Raw genomic sequence first — 18454 nt, 5'->3', positions numbered from 1 at the left:
CTATTGATAACAGTTGTCGGAACACTGACAAGAAGAACCCTTCTTGTGAATAAATTGCGATTTGTGAAGTTAATGATGTGATTCGTGAAGAACTTTACTCTAACGATTTAGCATAATATATGACCATACGAGAGGTTATTTTTTGTTCATTTTATCCATACTATTTATTACTTACATATCCTCTGAGTTTAACCATATTGGTGAAATTGCGTACCCTCGTAACTTATTTAAATATCGTGGTTCTATGTAAGATATATAGTTTTAATTGTGTGAATAATAATACAATATTAAATATTCTTTAAAATACTTTTAAACTGTCCAATTTTGATCAACGTCGCTCCTCAAGTTTGACTTTGGCTAATCTTATTTTTTATTTATACTTAAATATAGCAAACAGGTATGTTCTCACGACAACCCTTGATAATTTATTGCAAAAATAAATTGAAATACATTAGGGTTACCTTATAATGTTATTAAAAATGTATTATTTTGATTGCACGTCAAATTTATAAATTCAACAGTTATTACTTTTTTTGACACTGATTGTTGTATAATTTCATATTATATAATATGTACATTGTACTTTTAATCAAAGACCGAAATACCTAATAATAATATGGCTAGCCAGTTGAAAATTAGAAATAATATTTTCTTAATCACTTAATTTCATATTTATTATATTTTTAGTATAGATATAAACTTTAGAGGCAACTAAATATTACCTCGTATCATATTGCTTATCTTCCTTTATAATATTTTATAATTTAAATGAATAGCTGATAATCTTATTTGAATCCATTTTGAATTTTCCATCAAGTAGGTAATAACATTATTTACATCTAAACCTTTAAAAAGTAAACATTATTAACATATATTTTGTGGAACAATTCAAATACAATTTAAATTTTCTTAAAAAGATTTTAAATATAGCATTTTTAAATAAATTAAACTATAAAGCTATATTTAAAAAAAAATATTGAAAATTATTCAATTACTTATAAAAATGTTATTAAGAGTGCTGAATAACTATAATTTGAAATTTTTATTATGTTTTTAGATTAATTTAATAATGGAGATATTGGCTTGTCGGCGACCTGTTCTAGTGAGCATTTTAAAGAATCGAAAGTTCATAAAGAGGTGTCATACTTACAGTCATAATCAACAAAGAAGTATGAGCCATATTATGCAACGTAGAATGGACAGAAATCCATTATTTAAAATAAACAATCCACAATTGTCAAGACATTTTGCAATAATGCGAGTTTTAAGTTCAGTTTTAAAACTACGATATTTAGTGATAGGTAGTGCTGTTGGTGGAGGCGTATCTGTTTCAAAGGTATTGAATACATAACTCAATTTACAATTACCAATTACCATCATTATTAATTAATCAGTAACTACTATTATTTGCAAATTATATGTAATGTTATAGAAATACCAAGAATGGAAGGATTCATTGCCCGATTTAAGTTGGCTGGAAGATATTTTTCCCAACAATAACATAGCCAATACTATTCAAACATCATTGAAATCAATTTTGGACACTGTGCAGGATATTGATTTCGGTAAGAGCCTAAAACTGATTATGTTTTAAGTGGAAGAACTTAAATCTGTTAAAGACTGAGATAATCTAGTGTTTAGACTGTACAAACAGTTCATTGTATGTTATAGACTCTTCAAAATCTAATGAAAAGTTGGACAAATTAAAGGTCTGGCTTGATTCTCATATTGATCAAGCATTTAAGGCTGCAGAAATAACTGAATCAGATGACCAATGTGAGTTTTTATCTGTGAGAGAAAACTAAATTACCATCTTAATTTTGAAATATGTCTAATATCTTGTCAGTGCCTAAAAATATTGTAATTTTATTCCCCTTGCTTTTTTTTTTATATTGTTTGTTCACATAAAAGTATGCACTTGATCAAATTTAAAATCCAGTAACTGCTTCTAATTAATTCTCAAGTTTATCAGTGTGAAGTTAAGTAAGCTACTTGTATTTGAATTCGAGAAAGTATGCATGTTTATTCAAGTTAGATAAATTCATATATATAATTTTTTTTACTTATTTAAGTTCTTCCATTTGCGGTTGCTTTTCCTTTTTTTTCCTAAATAAAATTAGAAACTTATTTTTAGTTAAAGTTTTTATTTTCTAAACAAGTTTTTTTAATACTTAATTTATTAGGTATATCTAATATTTGTTATTTTTCTAGTATATAATATCATTTTTAATTTTATAATACCATCATTTTCTTATACTCTATTCCATTTATTTTGACCCACTCATCTGACAAACCCAGTTGCAGTCCCTCCCATAAGCATGGCGGCAGGTGGCTAAAACGAGAAGTAATGCCGGTTGCCAACTAACATTCACAGAGCTCCTGGCAAGAGGGTCCGAATGTTACGTTACAATGGCTCAGTCTGTATGCACTAAAGCGGGTCAACTTAAATGGAATAGAGTATAATATAACATAATATGAAACATGTATCGATAAAAATATTTGATCTTCATTAACTTTAATATATAATATAATATAACTAATCCAATTAATGTTAGCTTACATTAAGTATTAAATTTTTTTTATCTGAGGAAATAATTTATAATAGTGAACATTTTTAAACATACCATTTACTTACATATTATTTTTATAGCTAAAATTGTTGAAGATATTTCTCCCATTATTACTAAAGCTGCAACACCAAACTCTAAAGATTACAAACAGAAATTGGGTAGATATATTTTCAGAATACTTATAGATTGTCCAAATTATACATTATATTGTTTGGTTCTAATTAATTACATTTACTATATTAGAAATATCACAACAAGAAATTATAGAAATACAGTTAAGGTACCAAAAAGAATTGGAAAAACTAGAAAAAGAAAACAAAGAATTGCGAAAGATACTTTTACTTGCAAAAAATCATAAAATGAATATGAGAAAAGTTAAAGTAATTATTAAAAACAATTCCAATTAGTTTTGTTTTTATTAAAACATTTATGTAATAATTAATATATTTTTTTGCTTAGAAATCATTAATAGATATGTACTCTGAACTACTTGATGAATTGAATGATTACGATTCAAACTACCAAACTCAAGACCATTTGCCCAGAGTTATTGTAATTGGTGATCAAAGTTCTGGGAAAACGTCGGTTTTAGAAATGATAGCACAAGCAAGAATTTTTCCTAGGTAATATAGAACATATTATATAAGTTTTAGTTTGATAAAAATATTTTGCATTGATATTATATCATATAATATTTTTAGGGGTGCTGGAGAAATGATGACCAGAGCACCAGTTAAAGTGACACTAAGTGAAGGTCCATATCATGTAGCACAGTTCAAAGATAGTGCTAGAGAATTTGATTTAACCAAAGAATCTGAGTTAGCTGAACTCAGAAAAGAAGTAAGATTCATTCTTGTATAATTTATGATATCACATCTATTATTTATTTGTGTCCAATGTAAACTTTATTAAAAGGTAGAGGCAAGAATGAAAAACACTGTAAGCCGAGGAAATTCGGTAAGTAATGAAGTTATTTCAATGACAGTCCGTGGTCCTGGTCTTCAACGAATGGTGCTTGTCGATCTACCAGGCATCATTAGCGTAAGTTAATAAGTTAATATTGCCATTACATAATAATAAACTATCAATTTTGTGTGGATTTATTTATTAGAGTGTGACCCAAGGCATGGCACCTGACACACGAGAATGTATTCGTCAGATGTCTACAGCGTATATGTCTAATCCAAATGCAATCATTCTCTGTATTCAAGATGGATCTGTAGATGCAGAAAGAAGCAATGTTACAGATTTGGTATCCCAAATTGATCCACATGGTCGGCGTACTATATTAGTATTAACTAAAGTTGATTTGGCTGAAAAAAATATGGCCAATGCGGAGCGTGTATGTGAAAGGAATATTTTGTCACATCTAAATCAAAATTTCTTTTCAGTTTTCTTATTTAAATTGACGTTGTTTTACCTTTAGGTTAACAAAATACTTAGTGGCAGTCTATTTCCTATGAAAGCATTGGGATACTTTGCTGTCATAACTGGGAAAGGCAATCAAAATGATAGTATTGATAGTATAAAGGAATATGAAGAGAATTTTTTTAGGAATTCCAAACTATTTAGGTAATATCTATAATACCTTTGAAGAATTTATCGACACTGATTTCTGTTGTTGTCTTATAGAGAGTCCATTGGTATTTCATCACAGTTGACTACACGCAACTTGAGCATGGCTGTTTCTGATTGCTTTTGGAAAATGGTTCGCGAAACAGTTGAACAACAAGCAGATTCTTTTAAAGCAACTAGATACAATTTGGAAACCGAATGGAAAAATAATTTTCCTAGGTATTTGACAAACTATTATAAATCTTATACAACACAAGAAGTCTTTTAGAATGATATTTTAACATTTTCGACATTAACCTCTCTAGGTATTTGGAACTGGACAGAGACGAGTTGTTTGAAAAAGCTCGGGGAGAAGTGTTAAATGAAGTGGTGAATCTTAGTCTTGTATCCGTCAAAGATTGGGAAGAGAAACTTAGTGCTGAACTTTGGAATGGCATTTCTCACTATATAATTGAAAATGTCTACTTACCTGCAGGTTATTCTGTGAATCAAACAAACAGTACTGGTAATGATAATAATAAAGCTATATATTCTTAAATTAAATTTTTGATATTTCTGTGTAGCAAGCTTCAATACAATGGTTGATATTAAATTAAAGCAGTGGGCTGAAGAGCAGTTACCCAGAAAATCCATTAATATAGGTTGGGTTGTGCTGAAAGATATGTTCAAAACAATGTTTGAAGAAAACCAAAACCAAAAACTTCAAGCTTCCGATGAAATTTTAGAAACTTTAAAAATGGCTGTTATTGATGAAGCATTAAAAAGGCACTCTTGGGAAGATAAGGTAAGGCATTATTGATGATTTGTAACTGCTAGTATGAATTTATGAGAAAATTTAAATATTTTTAACAGGCATTAGAAATGTTACGAGTGATTCAATTGAACACTTTAGAAGATAGGTGTATAAAAGATAAACATAACTGGGATCAAGCAGCTCAATTTCTTACCAGTACCTTGGAAAATAATTTAAAAGTAAACAATTGATTTATTATTATTATTATATGCTTAAAGCAATGTCATTTAATTAATTTTGTTTAGGTAACTGATGGCTTACTAAAAGAAATGGTTGGCCCTTCCAATTATGAGAAATGGTTTTACTGGCAAAGTTCTACGGCCGAACAAACTAAAAGAAATAATATTAAATATGAACTGGAAAATTTATTGCACTCAAATCCAGTAATTAAATTATTTTAATACTGATTTTGTAACTAAATTGTCATATTTATGTCCGTTTATTGTATTTAGAGCCATAGTAATTTGTTAAGTAAAGACGAACAAATAACCATTAGCAACAATTTGAAACAGAAAAATGGAACACCGTGTGAACTTGATGATATATGGCAAACGTGGTATTTAGTGTACAGGCGTCATTATTTCAAAATAGCTTTAGAAAATGCACAAAATATTAAAAAACATTTTTACCACTATCAAGAATCAAATGGCTTACAGGTATATATTTAAAAACTTAATATTATTTACTTAATTGTAAAAAATAATAATTCAATACAAAATTTATCTTAATACTGTTATTGAATACAATACTAATATACTATGTGCATCTGTCTATCCACTTGCATAAAAATATATCGTATTCACCATGTGGATACTATCCAAAGTTATAAAAAGAGTAGTTTCATTATTATATGTGACATGTATTATGTATATGTATAATAAGGATTATTACGTATTATAAAACAAAATAATTATATGTTTAGAATGAGTATTATGATATTGAAATGTTTTGGAGAATAACTCGTATGATCAAAGTAACGGCCAACGTCTTAAGACAACAGATTACCAATAGAGAATGTAATACTATATTAATTTAAGTTTAATTTACTTACTATGTAAACTAAAACCATACATTAATTTGATTTTTTTTTTACATAAGTGAGACGTTTACATAAAGAGTTAAAAGAAGTTTTGGATGAGTACAGCCAAAATATTGAGATGAAGTGCAAACTGTTGACTGGTCGCCGTGTAACTCTAGTTGAAGAACTCAGTGAGTTTTGTAAGCTTTATAAAGTCTGGAATATGTATTTTTATGAGCTTTTTTTACTTTAGATAAAGTCAAACAGATTCAAGAGAAACTTGAGGATTTCATTCAAGCATTGAATAAAGAAAAATAATGTTTTAATTTGATCGTTAAACTAGACTTAGGCTTCTTATGATGGTTTTTTTTTTAACTATTTACTGTTGGCTTAATATAATTTAGTTTTTTCAATTTGTATATTTTTTGTTTTACAAGTGGTTAGTTCCATTTAAAATGCCTATAAATTATGTTATTATATTATAATTTGTACAAAACTGATAATGTTTTCTTTAATTTTTACATAATTATATTTGTATATTATGTTTATTTAATAGTTGACTGATGGATTGGATAATATTAAAAAATCATTCATTTCTTACTACTTTTTATTCTTGTTTGTAAGTATGTAATCATAGTAAAAATCTCTTTCAAATTATGTTATCTTAACCTTTTCACTGCTTCAGACGTACTATTACGTCCCTGTATTTAATAATATTCTCATTTTCCAGTAACCGTACAAGTTTTGGAAACCACATTTCACATTATTTTAAACTTAAATAATTAGTTTATATAGATTTCAAAATTAAAATCTTAAAAAAAATAAATATTTTATTTTACGTAGCATACCGTTGCAGTGGATAAATAGTGTAGCAGTGAAAGGGTTAACACTTAACAATATGTCTGCATGTAGTAATGCATTTAAAGCTATCATTTATATTAGGAAATAAATGAGAAATAATTATTTGATACAAAGATAATTTTTTTTTATGTTATCTTATAAAATTGTGTTGTATTTATTATAGTAGCGTATGATTAATATCAAATAGAATACTGTTATTTGCGTTGTGAACATCAGGCTTTTAGTGCTTTTACTATAAGTCTTCATCTGAAAAGACTAAGAACAAAACCGATAAAACATAAAAAAATATCTAAACCAGCATATTATTAATATGATGGAATACTGTAGCACCAATAATGCGCAGATGAGATTGGTCTATAAACTTCAACAATCGTCTACTGCACAAACAATAATTATGGTTGTCTAAAAATGTTTTTTGTATTTAAAGAAATGTTTAGTTTTGTGAACAGAATCTTAAGAAACAAAAAGACCTACAAATATACAGCACATTATCTATGAGAAGCCAAATATTTTGTTCCTCAAGATAACATTGTGTGAGAATATCTTCAAGTTAACATACATGCAATTTTGGAGTAACAAGCGAGTTAAAGCTAAGCTATTCAAAAAATGTCTAACAATACCTACGTATCAATATTATTTTTTAATAGATAGCATTTAATTGTTACTGAAACTATACAACTATCAACATTTGACACTAGTTAGTCAAATTAAAATATTAACGTGACTACATTTAGGAATAATTTAACTTTATTTGTGAGTTTATATAATTCAAAGTTAAATATCTAAAATGAATACTTATTTTATACTAATATATTATTAATTATAGCCAACAGTCGTCCAGGTAATCAGTAATGCCATGAATTCGTTAGTTATGCCCATGAATAGTAGAATTCTAGTCTTCATGGTTATGTAAAAAGTGTGAAATGTGAATCAATACAATTTACAGTAATAACCACTTAGTTTTTATATTAACTTACATATTTGTATAGTTACGTGTAATGTGTTTTGTAAAGTGAAAATCTTAAATTTTATATTTTAATTATAAACGGAGTTCTAGCATGTATCAATTTTGTTATTATCTTATTTCTTTTTTCACTTGGTAAACAAATTCTCACAAACTAGCATATCACTTTTCATTGGAGCAATGAGTTTTCATTTTATTTGAATTTCATAAGACTATAATTGTTCTATGGTGAGATTTAAGTACACACAATTTCGAATAGTCTTATAGGCTGGTTATACAGCGGTTCATCCATGCGTGGACGCAGCAAACCACCTAGAATTAAACACCCATATTTAATTACGTTTATTCATACGAGCAGGGGCATAATTAGGGTCTAGCAAGTCTAGACGCACTTGTTACACAAAATATTTTCATAAATATTGTTTTGCAATATAAAAAATATTCAAATATTTTATATATACATTTCTTATGCGCTTTTTTTTTTAATGATTGATTACAAATTTAAGTTTATTGTTAAACGAGATATTGATCCTCCAATATCAATATTTTCCGATGGTGATCTGAATGATTTGGTAAGACATGTTTTCTGAACTATTTACTTTTAGTATGATGATATATGGCAATTGACAATACAACTCCGCTTAAAGTTCTTAGTACTTAAAAAAAGATGAAAGGTTAATTTCCTAACATCTATTGCTTTGAGAATCATGTTAAAAATACCAGTAACATCAGCTGATAGCTTGTACCAAAAGAAGTTTCTTGAAGCTTATAGTAATCAAAACATACAGTCTTATTGTACTTTTGTATGATGTGTGTGTGTGTTCAACTGGACTTGGCGAGAAATACTTATATTTATTATGTACCTAGATAAATGATATATGTAAACAATTGTGGGACGGCGCTCAAAGGTTTATGGTGAATCACCCACTTGTTTAGTTGTTTACAACACGATGATAATAATTGTAATATGAAAAGTCTGTATGATAATTTTCTTAAAATACATAGGACATAGAGTGATTTCAAGTATTAATAGCTCTAAAGAACATTAAAAAAAATTTCTAACTTAATTAATTGGATGAATAAAGTGTGTATAGTATATTATAATATACAAATAATAAAGTAAAACATAAATTACATCCATGTTTATTTCAAAATATTTTAATTTTCAATATTTATTTTTTAATGCACTGAAAACATTCTAAAGATATATTATATATTATAATCTACAAAACTTGACTATAACATAAATTAAAAGACTAGTTACATTTATAATCTACTTAATTGATTTAAATATTAATTGCAAGAAATACAAATTAATTAAATTTAAATTATAATGTTTACAAATATGAACATGATGATTTAGCAACAAAATTGTTGAATTACATATAAAAATAGCATGTGACAAAAAAAAAAAAGTTAAAAATTAAGATTGTATGTGGAAGTAGAAAAGAGGTAAAAGAACACATTGGCTATTAAATTTTTGCACAACTCACAAAATTGGTTATGCCAATTATATTTATTATTAATATTAAAAATACTGACACATACATTAATTATCAATGGAAAAGTGATAATCTTTGAGTATATCTGTTAAAAATTGTATATATTAATATTAATATCAGATATGGAACATTTATAATATTACACTTTACCATTTAATATAGTAATTAAATAGTTAATTACTTACTTACATGATGAGTAAACATCTTTCAATCAAATAAATATACGTTAAGAGGCAATAAAGGAGAAAAATAAAATATAAAAATTGTCAGTATGACAATTTTTCTTTTCTACTAAATATTTTATTTACATTTTACCAATGTACTGTAATTTAATGATTGATTTTCAAGGACCTTCACCGTAATATAAACAAACACTATATTATGATAAGAAAATTGATGGTATTACTTCAATAAAATGTTATAAACGTCTAATTTGTACAGGTTAATAGCAATTAAAAGAGTGTTATTAATCAGAAAACAAATGCTGACGTTTATAATAAAAATTCAAATAGCATTAAGAAATGAAACATTAAATTAGTATGAAGTAACTTATTTTTTTATTAAATTTATACATTTCACGATTAAGAGATTTTACTTTCCACCGTCAAAAATACTGTGGTACTCAAATTGTATAAAAAATGGTTTCTTACATTCTATTATTGAAACATATATTGTACATTCTTTGTTTTGTTAATGTCAAATTCTTATTAGCAACGTTTCCATTTCCACTGTTCATAAACTGAAACAATCCAAACACAAAAATGTTATTTGAAATGGTAAAAATAATGTTTAACACAAGTCAGTCCATTTCATCTAGGCAGTTATTGACTGCCATGCCCACGCCCCTGCCAAGATGAAACAGATGTCCTAAATAAATGCCGCATATAAAATCCCTCGAGTTTTGCACCAAAAGGGTGAATTATTCAATTGTTCAGACTAGAAGACATAATACAAACTAATATTAAACATAAAAATAATAAGGGAAGTTTAAACATGCTAATACTGTCATGTAAACATAAAATAAGCAAATCGAGATTCATGAGAATAAAAAAAAAATTAATGGTAGGCACATACCTACGGTTGGATATAGTGTTGGGCCGATGTCGATCTGCCAATAGGATAAGATACCAAAGGCTGCGAGTTAGTTGGCTGCGGCAGGGGCGGCGGGCCAGACCCAGATACAACAGGTGGTATCTGAATTGGAGCCATGGAGACGGTAGCTATGGACACGGGTGTGCCGGCCGCAGCCACCGCCGCCAAGCTGACTGGGACTGTGGTCACGGTGCGTATAGCGCTCACCATTTGCTGGGTGCTGCGCAGGGGCGCTTGTTCATTTATGCGCAGCTGTGCGTTTTGCTCCAACAAGAATTCATTAGTCGCTTGCAATTCCTCATTGCGCTTTTTCAACTCAGCCACACGCTTGCGCAACATTTCCACCTCATCTTGCAACAACCAATATGGCTGTTGATGCACAGGCCCAGGTGGCGCGGAAAAGTCCATGTCGCGATTGGGGAATGGGCGCCCTAGCGGCATTCTGTTGTCAAATTCGTAGCGCCTACGCTTGGGATCGGGCTCTTCATCGAAATCAAAGCGTCTGCGGAACAACTCATTACCGAAGTTAGGTGGCATCGCTGGCTGGGGTGAATTGAAAGGACCATTAGGACCTCTAACAGGTACATCAAGCGGTTGATCTACATGACGAAATTTACAATGAGCTTGGCTACGATGGCAATTGCCTTTTAAATAATCTTTACAAATAGGTATATCATCAGAAGGAGGCGCACCAGTTATTTCAATCGTCCTCAACACTTCTGGTGCCATGCGTCCGGTCCGATTATAATACTCCTCATCCTCACGAGAACAATGAATGAACCTGCAGTCGTGTCGACTACACTTGCCATTTTGAAAGTCATGGCAAAATACATATTTGCGCTTATCCTCTTCGACAGGAGGATGAAAAAATTTGCAAGATTTGCCTCTATTGCACACATTGCGCATGAAATCACGACATACATTCTCGGTTGTTTCTGATTCCTGTTCCTTTTTCCCCTTCATCCCTGCGATTTCAGACTATTATACAATTTTGCATGCATTTAGCATTTCAAAATCTAAAATTGGGTTTAATACAGCATATAATAATATACTTAATTTATTGAATTATATTATTTAAAGAATATTGTTTAAATAATAACAATCATAAAATTAGGTTAATTAATATTATTAGACAATTATGGGGACAAAAATAATATGACATAACATTATATCAGAAAGTGCTTGAAATTTGAATAAGTATTTCACATTATTATGTGAGATATATTTTTTTAATAAACAATCAGATTTATTACATATTTTTTATGTTGCCAACGATTGGAAGTAAAAAAAAAAAAAAAAAAACTTGTAATAATATGTTTAAAACTCGCACACTTCTGTAGTAAGTGAAAGCTACCAATTAATTAATACCAATTACCTACCCAACTTCAGTAAATCATTGCTAAATAATAATTATCAACACATTCAATATTTTTATACTCGCTGCGTAAATACTCAATTTATCGGCGCAAATTACGCGGGATGCCAATGGAAAATTCGATGGCCGGGTAATGCGCGTGAGACGTTGGCAGTTCATATAATCTAAAATATTTTTGAGAAAAAATGTTCGAACGACCGGCGTTGGGCAGTTGCAGGTAGCGCCGAAATGTCCACTAAACCTAGAGACGAGATCGCTGGCATTCAGGCGACTTAGCGCGAAATGTCGTTAAATACTATATTAGGGCACGTCATTGTACATAATAATAATAATAATGGTATATTATAATAATAACTAATCAATACTTTACCTTTAGAAGATTATTTTTTACAAAAATTAAGCCAAAACTCCAATTAATTATTGGGATGTACGAACTACGATAGCTGTATTGAGACTATTTACAATTTAGATCAACTATATTTTTATTATATACTATGAGAAACTGTATATACAACAGTAAAATTATTGTATAGGTTCAAGGTACTACGTTAACTCGAATATCAAACTTTGTACATTCAATTGATTTTACGAGACAACAATATAATAAGAATTTAAGAATAATCACCACTTTTCGACTCTTATAATAAAATATTAAAATCAAAATGGAAAAATAATCAATGACCTTTGGGGCGTGGCTTAAACAGTGAGATGTAAACATTTAAAGTTTTTTATTCCAAGCGGTTCTGGGACCTGGAAGAAAAACGAAGATCTTTTCTACATCCCGGATACTAGCAAACTACAGAGTACAGACCGAAGTATTATAAGAAAAAAAATAGGATATTAATATATCAGGAACACTGAAGTTAATACTAAAACTATATTTAGTTCAGTGATCGGGACTCAACAGCACGATTTAATACACACTTAATTATTTAATTATTAATTCTTAAACCGTGCATTTGGGCTCAACAGTCAACATTGTCGACTGCGACCACCGTCTATGGTATAAAAAAAAATTTTTGTCTAAAGATTGGTCTATGGGTAAAAGTCCCCACGCACTGCAGCGGTGGCGTTAAATTCTTGTCTTGGCTTTACCGCCGCGGTGAAATGTCTTCTGCAGCAATTTGCCGCCACCGCTGCGGTGTGTGAGCACCTTAAAGGATCCATGCGAGTTGAGTACTTGCAGATAGCAGTAGATACTTAAAAAACTCAAGCTTTTTTAAAATTGATGTATTAGTTTCAAATTATTTTAACAATTAACAGCAACTGAAGTTAGTCTAAACATAAAAAGTTTGATTACATTTAAATACAAGTTTATGACGTAACAATTTTTTTCCCACTTAATGAGTTTATCTTTTCTAAAGTGCTGCTTAACAATGAACCTTTTTCTTGTTTGAATTTAAACATGTGTAACAAAATATGTTCTACTATTTCATCTGCAGTTTTGTTTTGTCCGAAATAATCTATGAATTCACCCTCTGGATTAACCAAGTACATAATGATCGTATGATCCACCTGAAATGATGGATATAAATATAAATGTATAACTAATTCTGAAAGTATAACAAAAAAATGTGGTCACAAACTCACAATATAATCATTATCGACGTCTTTCTTTCCAGGGCTATAATAAACTCTATATCTTTTGCACACTTGCTGAATTTGATCTGAAGTGCCACTTAAACCAATGAATTTTGAAGAAAATTCCTTAATATATTTGTCTACAATTTTAGGAGTATCTCTGTCTGGATCTACAGTGATGAAAATACCTTGAATGCCTGTATTCATGTCTTCTTTTTCTAAAATTTGCAAAAAGCTGATATGATTAAGTTATTATTAAAATATTGTTTTATTTAATTATGTATGTACCAAGATTATCTACAACTAATGCCATTTTTTCTAATTCATCAGGACATATATCTGGACAATGACTGAAACCAAAATAGATGAGCATCCACTTCCCCAAAAATTGTTCACTTTTTACAATATTGTTGGATCCATCAAGTAACTCAAATGGACCTCCAATTTGTGCTTTTCCTAACTGACGCTTTCTCTCTCGTCTTTGTTCTGAAAATATATACATTTTATTAAGGTTTTGTTTAAGTTATACATTATAATGTATCTAATTTAGTATAAAATAATGATACAATTTTAACTTTATCATTTAATAAGTAATATCAATGTGTAGTTTTATTTTATTTTAATTATTAAAAATACGGACAGATAGCACGGTAAACAATTATAAAAAATATAATACCTTATATTAATATCAAGAAAGAATATCAGAAAAACTAACAAAAATTACAGCAGGTATAACTAAATAGGAACAATATTAAGAATATTACATTTTTTGTTTATTGTATATTTAAAATTTTTTTGAAATTATAGAATAATGATTAAATAATAAAATACATGATAATATTAAACAAATTATAAATAACTGAATTAGGTTGAGTTATCAGTTAATAATTATAAACACTTACTTTCTTCTTGTTCTTCTTTAAGATATAATAAGTATGTGACCATACCCGCTCCCAAAACACCAGTAATTCCAACAGTTTTCCACGTAATCGGACCATCTTTTCCAAATATTGGTTTATTACGTTTGGGAAATTCAACATGTTTATTTGGACCTCCTGACACATTACTAAAGTTGAATTTTTTTATTTGTTTGATTTGGAACTATAATGAAAATAACCGCATTAATACATAATTAATTAATTGGAAATCAGATTTTATAATTCAAATTAGTATAACAGCAAAAAAAAATAACATAATATGATAAAAACAAGTAAATAATATTATGTAGATATTTTACTTGTTGGAAAATTCTTCTGGAACAAAAATATGACATGACTGATAGAGATTTTTAAAAATCACGAAAATTAATGTTGTGAACACTTTTTTAAATACTTTGATAAAATGTTATCTTTATTTTAAGTATAGGATTTAATCCACAAAAAATTTCGTATTGCAAAAAAGCGAGTTCACTTGGCCAATAATATTTTCTGATCGATTTTTCATAGGGATCTATAATAAATATGGTAAAGTTTTATCAACTACGACGGATGAGGAATAAACAGTGGACACAAATACTTTATACTTGAGGTTTGAGAACTTTTTGATTTTCATCTACGATCACAAATTAATATTATGATTTATGATGCTCATATCACTCATATAACATATTAGATCATATTATCACGGACTAAGATGTAATGGACTGGAAACGAGCAGCTTATCACGGCCACCAATATATGTACAAGAAGCAAAGTGCGGGGGGGGGGTCGCTATGTGTTCCTGGAGTTCACAGCGCCCTCTGCATTTAACACGGACTAAGATACAAATTGTATAGCCAAATACAACCACCGGTAGCGCTGAAAACTTCAAGAACAGAGTTCTTATCAGCTAAGTGACACCTTTTCGAGGCCGTCCTTCGACCCCCGCCGACCATGTCGGTACCAGACCATTATCTTAGTCCGTGGATCATAATATCAAGGTTTATTGATAAGGTGTCGTCACATCGGTTTAAGATGTACCATGAGAATCCCTAAATTTAATGTAAAACCGTCAAGGCCCCCTTAATCAAGATTATTAATTTTTTTTTTTTCTAAATTAGGTACCTACAATAACATGTACTGTTTTACACAGATATATTTAAAAAATGGATAGTAAATTAATGTTTGTATATAATTTTGAAAAATATTAATAATAGTATTTAAATTTAACTCTTTAAACTTTTTTTCATAAACGCTTGAAGTCTAAAGAAAATAAGTACTGACCTAGGATGACCATATAAATCTATCCCCTGCCGGATCTCGGTTGATATATAATATTATATAGGTAATAGCATTGATTTTATAATATACTATAAATACGATGAATATATTATAAAATCAATGGTGATAGGTACAACCAAGTAATAAATGCTTATAAAAAGGTATTCAAAATATATGCATTTTGATATCACATAGGTAATATGAATACTAGTATTAACCTCAATACAAGCATATTATGAATTGTATTTAAAATCAATATATTAATTAATAATTAATAATTATTATTTGTTAATTGTAACACTTTGAAAGCATTATGTATGATCATTTAATGAATTAACTCTTACATTTTTCGTATATTTTTTTTTGTAATAGGACATTTAAACATGACAGTATTTAATAATAAAAAGAAATATATTAAAAAAAAAGAAAACATTTAAATACTTGCATACAAATAATTTAGAACATAAATGTCACCACCATAATATAATACATTTTGAATTTTATTCCTTAAATCATAATATATTTTCAACTTTCTATGGATTTAACGTACAATAGTGTTCAATTATCGGCGTCCATAAGCCGTATACAAGAATACTTCAAAAGTAGAAAAGATTGAAGTAATAACTTATATACCTACGTAAATCTAAGTTAGGTAGGTATTCTACATTATACCCCCTGCCATTGATCACAAATAAGATTATTTATAACTATAAACTAATAAACAAATAATTCATGATTGCATGAAAAATAAAAACATTATTTTCATTACTTAATCAGCGGCGTAAATTATGATTTATTGGATACCAACAGTTTTTGCGATAAATTTGCAACGTTTTTATATAAATATTGAAAAATGTGGTAATCAGGGATGTGAATTTAATGCGTTTGCACTATGTTTAGGATATTGTTTATTTTACTTATAACGGGTTAGGTCGGTTAGGCCATTGTTTCTTGGTCAGAAGGTCTAAATATCCTTTTGAAAATTTATCAGAATTAATACAAGCATTCAAATTCACCAAGAACATTGGCCGACCTCCATCAGGGCCTAAAATTGTGTGCAGTAGCTAATATTAAATGTCCAGTAGTAAATTTAAGAGTGTGCAGTACTTATTTTCGGCTTTTATACATTTTTTTTTTTGATTAATATTCAATATTGATTATTGAAAATTACTAATTAGCATATTGTATTCGTTTAAAATCCTCAACACTAAAAATAATACCGACTACACCATATTCTGGGCGGCTTATAATATAATAAGTATATTAACCCAAGCTATTTCGTTTTTAATTTTAAAATGTTCAGTCATATACCTATACCTATAGGTATCAAGGAATTTTATAGACGATTGTCTTAGATTGTATTACTATTAATTATTAATGAATAGTAAACACAATTATGCAATGAAGTTATATGTGGCATGTGCACTACTAGGTCTACGTTCATTATTTTAAAATATTTTGATGTGGAATTTTATTAGGTGTGCAGTAGCAAAATATCTTAATTCAGGTCCTGACTTCCATTGGCAACATTGGCAAAAATCTAATAAAAGAATAATATTCGATTTTTAATATTTTCTACAACTTCCTGATACGATTTCATAATTTGAAAGTAAAATATGACCAGGTCTTAGAATCCTCTTAGAAATTTGTCTGGATTTTTACGAACATTCATTTTCGCCAAGAACTTTTGATAATACATTTACATTTGTGCTTAGTGTGTGAATAGTTTTGTTGTTTTATTTTCCTAGCATAAAGATGACAGCAATTGTTTAACTTATCTACGGCTTATTTTCTAAGTAGGTACCTACAATGCTACACAGACTGTCAGACTAGTACTAATTGTCTAATTAACAGGACATTTGAAGGAATATATTAAAATATTACCTATTTGCCAATTGAATAAGTCGTCATATTTTCCCCAAAAAATTTTCGGTTGTAGAAGAAAACCCAACTTAAATTCGAAAGAAAACTAACATTTTTTTTTTGGTACCTATTCCAATCACTTCAGTGTGAGAACTAAGAAGGTGCCAAGGTGGTAAAAGGATTACATTTTAACCTATCTAAGTCTTGTTTAACGCAAATTCCAATTCTGTATAGTGTTAATCATTAAATTGTTTTTCTTTTGTGAGGAAGGTATAATACGTATTTTCCTCGTACTCGGTAATTATAAAATTATACAGTTTAAATTCATTGATGGTTGATGTTTAAGACTTTTAATACAATTATATTTTTTGGTTTAAACAATTGTCGTGCTACAAACCATTGTTTCATTGGCAAAAAATAAAAATCACAAGTATTCATTTTTTTTTATGCCTATAAACAATATTCCTTTATTATTGGCTATCCGCTACCACTACAATTAACTGCCAAGTCATTATCATAAAGTCGTGTTTTTTTTCTGTTTTACACTTGGTATTGAATCATAATAAATAGAAGTATTTTATTATTAGGTATTATACTCGGCTCAAAATAGCTCTTAGTTTAAAAAGCTTAGATTTCACTTTGTTAAAGAGTTGAAAAGTTTGCTTGTTTTTACCTGTGTTATCCAGCCAAATAATCAACGTGGCCACTTGGGTTTATTCTCAACAATATTGACAACCTACAGAATTTATGTAGCAAGTCTGGGTTGTGTGAAGACTGGAAACAAATACAAATTAACTATAGTATTTCATCTAATGGTAAATTTAATATTTATACAAGATAACTCGTTTAGCCGACTGCTACACTCACAACATTTACATAAACTTTAATGTTCTTCATGTTTTTTGAAAAGACTATGGCATCAAAATAGTTTCTTTTACTTCCATTAAATAATATAATGATTTATATCTTAGATCTTATAGTAGGTACAATATTCTTAAATCATACTAAATATTACACTTATGTGATATTTGTATAATATTAAATATAAATATTTTTTTAATA

At 28.7% G+C, this 18454-nt stretch overlaps 3 protein-coding genes across 12 annotated transcripts; 1 reads left to right on the top strand and 2 right to left on the bottom strand.

Moving 5' to 3' along the window:
* The first annotated feature begins 15 nt into the window (after positions 1-15).
* On the top strand, positions 16-6556 carry LOC132949058 (dynamin-like 120 kDa protein, mitochondrial). Of its 4 annotated transcripts, none has more exons than XM_061019814.1 (20): positions 16-134; positions 1058-1336; positions 1433-1565; positions 1672-1776; positions 2651-2728; positions 2814-2950; positions 3030-3193; positions 3272-3410; positions 3486-3611; positions 3682-3912; positions 3997-4142; positions 4203-4364; positions 4451-4650; positions 4709-4929; positions 4998-5117; positions 5184-5321; positions 5391-5594; positions 5861-5954; positions 6037-6147; positions 6210-6556. In XM_061019814.1, exons 1-20 carry the CDS (start codon positions 120-122, stop codon positions 6272-6274), a joined length of 2868 nt encoding a protein of 955 aa, XP_060875797.1. In that variant the 5' UTR covers positions 16-119; the 3' UTR covers positions 6275-6556. The 4 variants fall into 4 exon arrangements, with proteins under 4 accessions (XP_060875797.1, XP_060875800.1, XP_060875799.1 ...); XM_061019816.1 differs by having other exon boundaries at positions 30-246; XM_061019815.1 differs by having other exon boundaries at positions 30-397.
* A 2367-nt stretch (positions 6557-8923) lies between these two features.
* Positions 8924-12419, bottom strand: LOC132949276 (zinc finger CCCH domain-containing protein 10-like). 7 transcript variants are annotated; one of them, XM_061020081.1, is made up of 4 exons: positions 12121-12418; positions 11068-11340; positions 10583-10974; positions 8924-10022 (listed from the first exon to the last, which is right to left on the bottom strand). In XM_061020081.1, the coding sequence occupies exons 2-4, from the start codon at positions 11336-11338 to the stop codon at positions 9930-9932; spliced, it is 756 nt and encodes a 251-aa protein (XP_060876064.1). In that variant the 5' UTR covers positions 11339-11340; positions 12121-12418; the 3' UTR covers positions 8924-9929. The 7 variants fall into 7 exon arrangements, with proteins under 7 accessions (XP_060876064.1, XP_060876061.1, XP_060876062.1 ...); XM_061020078.1 differs by having other exon boundaries at positions 10362-10974; positions 11038-11340; positions 12121-12417; XM_061020079.1 differs by having other exon boundaries at positions 10362-10974; positions 12121-12416.
* Positions 12420-12957: 538 nt separating this feature from the next.
* LOC132948776 (protein SCO1 homolog, mitochondrial) lies at positions 12958-14930 on the bottom strand. Its single transcript, XM_061019420.1, has 5 exons — positions 14569-14930; positions 14234-14432; positions 13620-13817; positions 13341-13549; positions 12958-13265 (listed from the first exon to the last, which is right to left on the bottom strand). Exons 1-5 carry the CDS (start codon positions 14602-14604, stop codon positions 13065-13067), a joined length of 843 nt encoding a protein of 280 aa, XP_060875403.1. The 5' UTR covers positions 14605-14930; the 3' UTR covers positions 12958-13064.
* Between the last annotated feature and the right edge of the window lie 3524 nt (positions 14931-18454).

The sequence above is a fragment of the Metopolophium dirhodum genome, chromosome 7 (genome assembly GCF_019925205.1).
Source record: "Metopolophium dirhodum isolate CAU chromosome 7, ASM1992520v1, whole genome shotgun sequence".
In the NCBI taxonomy this organism is placed as follows: domain Eukaryota; kingdom Metazoa; phylum Arthropoda; class Insecta; order Hemiptera; family Aphididae; genus Metopolophium; species Metopolophium dirhodum.
This window is presented reverse-complemented; position numbering and strand designations above follow the sequence as displayed.

Bases quoted from the DNA above. Each gene is read 5' to 3' on its own strand.
- LOC132949276 (XM_061020076.1), bottom strand. From the start codon at position 11,338: ATGAAGGGGAAAAAGGAACAGGAATCAGAAACAACCGAGAATGTATGT.
- LOC132949058 (XM_061019814.1), top strand. The intron at 1,566-1,671 runs GTAAGAGCCTAA...TGTATGTTATAG, and splicing joins TGTGCAGGATATTGATTTCG to ACTCTTCAAAATCTAATGAA. The intron at 5,322-5,390 runs GTAATTAAATTA...TATTGTATTTAG, and splicing joins ATTTATTGCACTCAAATCCA to AGCCATAGTAATTTGTTAAG.
- LOC132948776 (XM_061019420.1), bottom strand. From the start codon at position 14,604: ATGTCATATTTTTGTTCCAGAAGAATTTTCCAACAA. The intron at 13,818-14,233 runs GTAAGTGTTTAT...ATATATTTTCAG, and splicing joins TAAAGAAGAACAAGAAGAAA to AACAAAGACGAGAGAGAAAG. The intron at 13,266-13,340 runs GTGAGTTTGTGA...CCATCATTTCAG, and splicing joins ACGTCGATAATGATTATATT to GTGGATCATACGATCATTAT.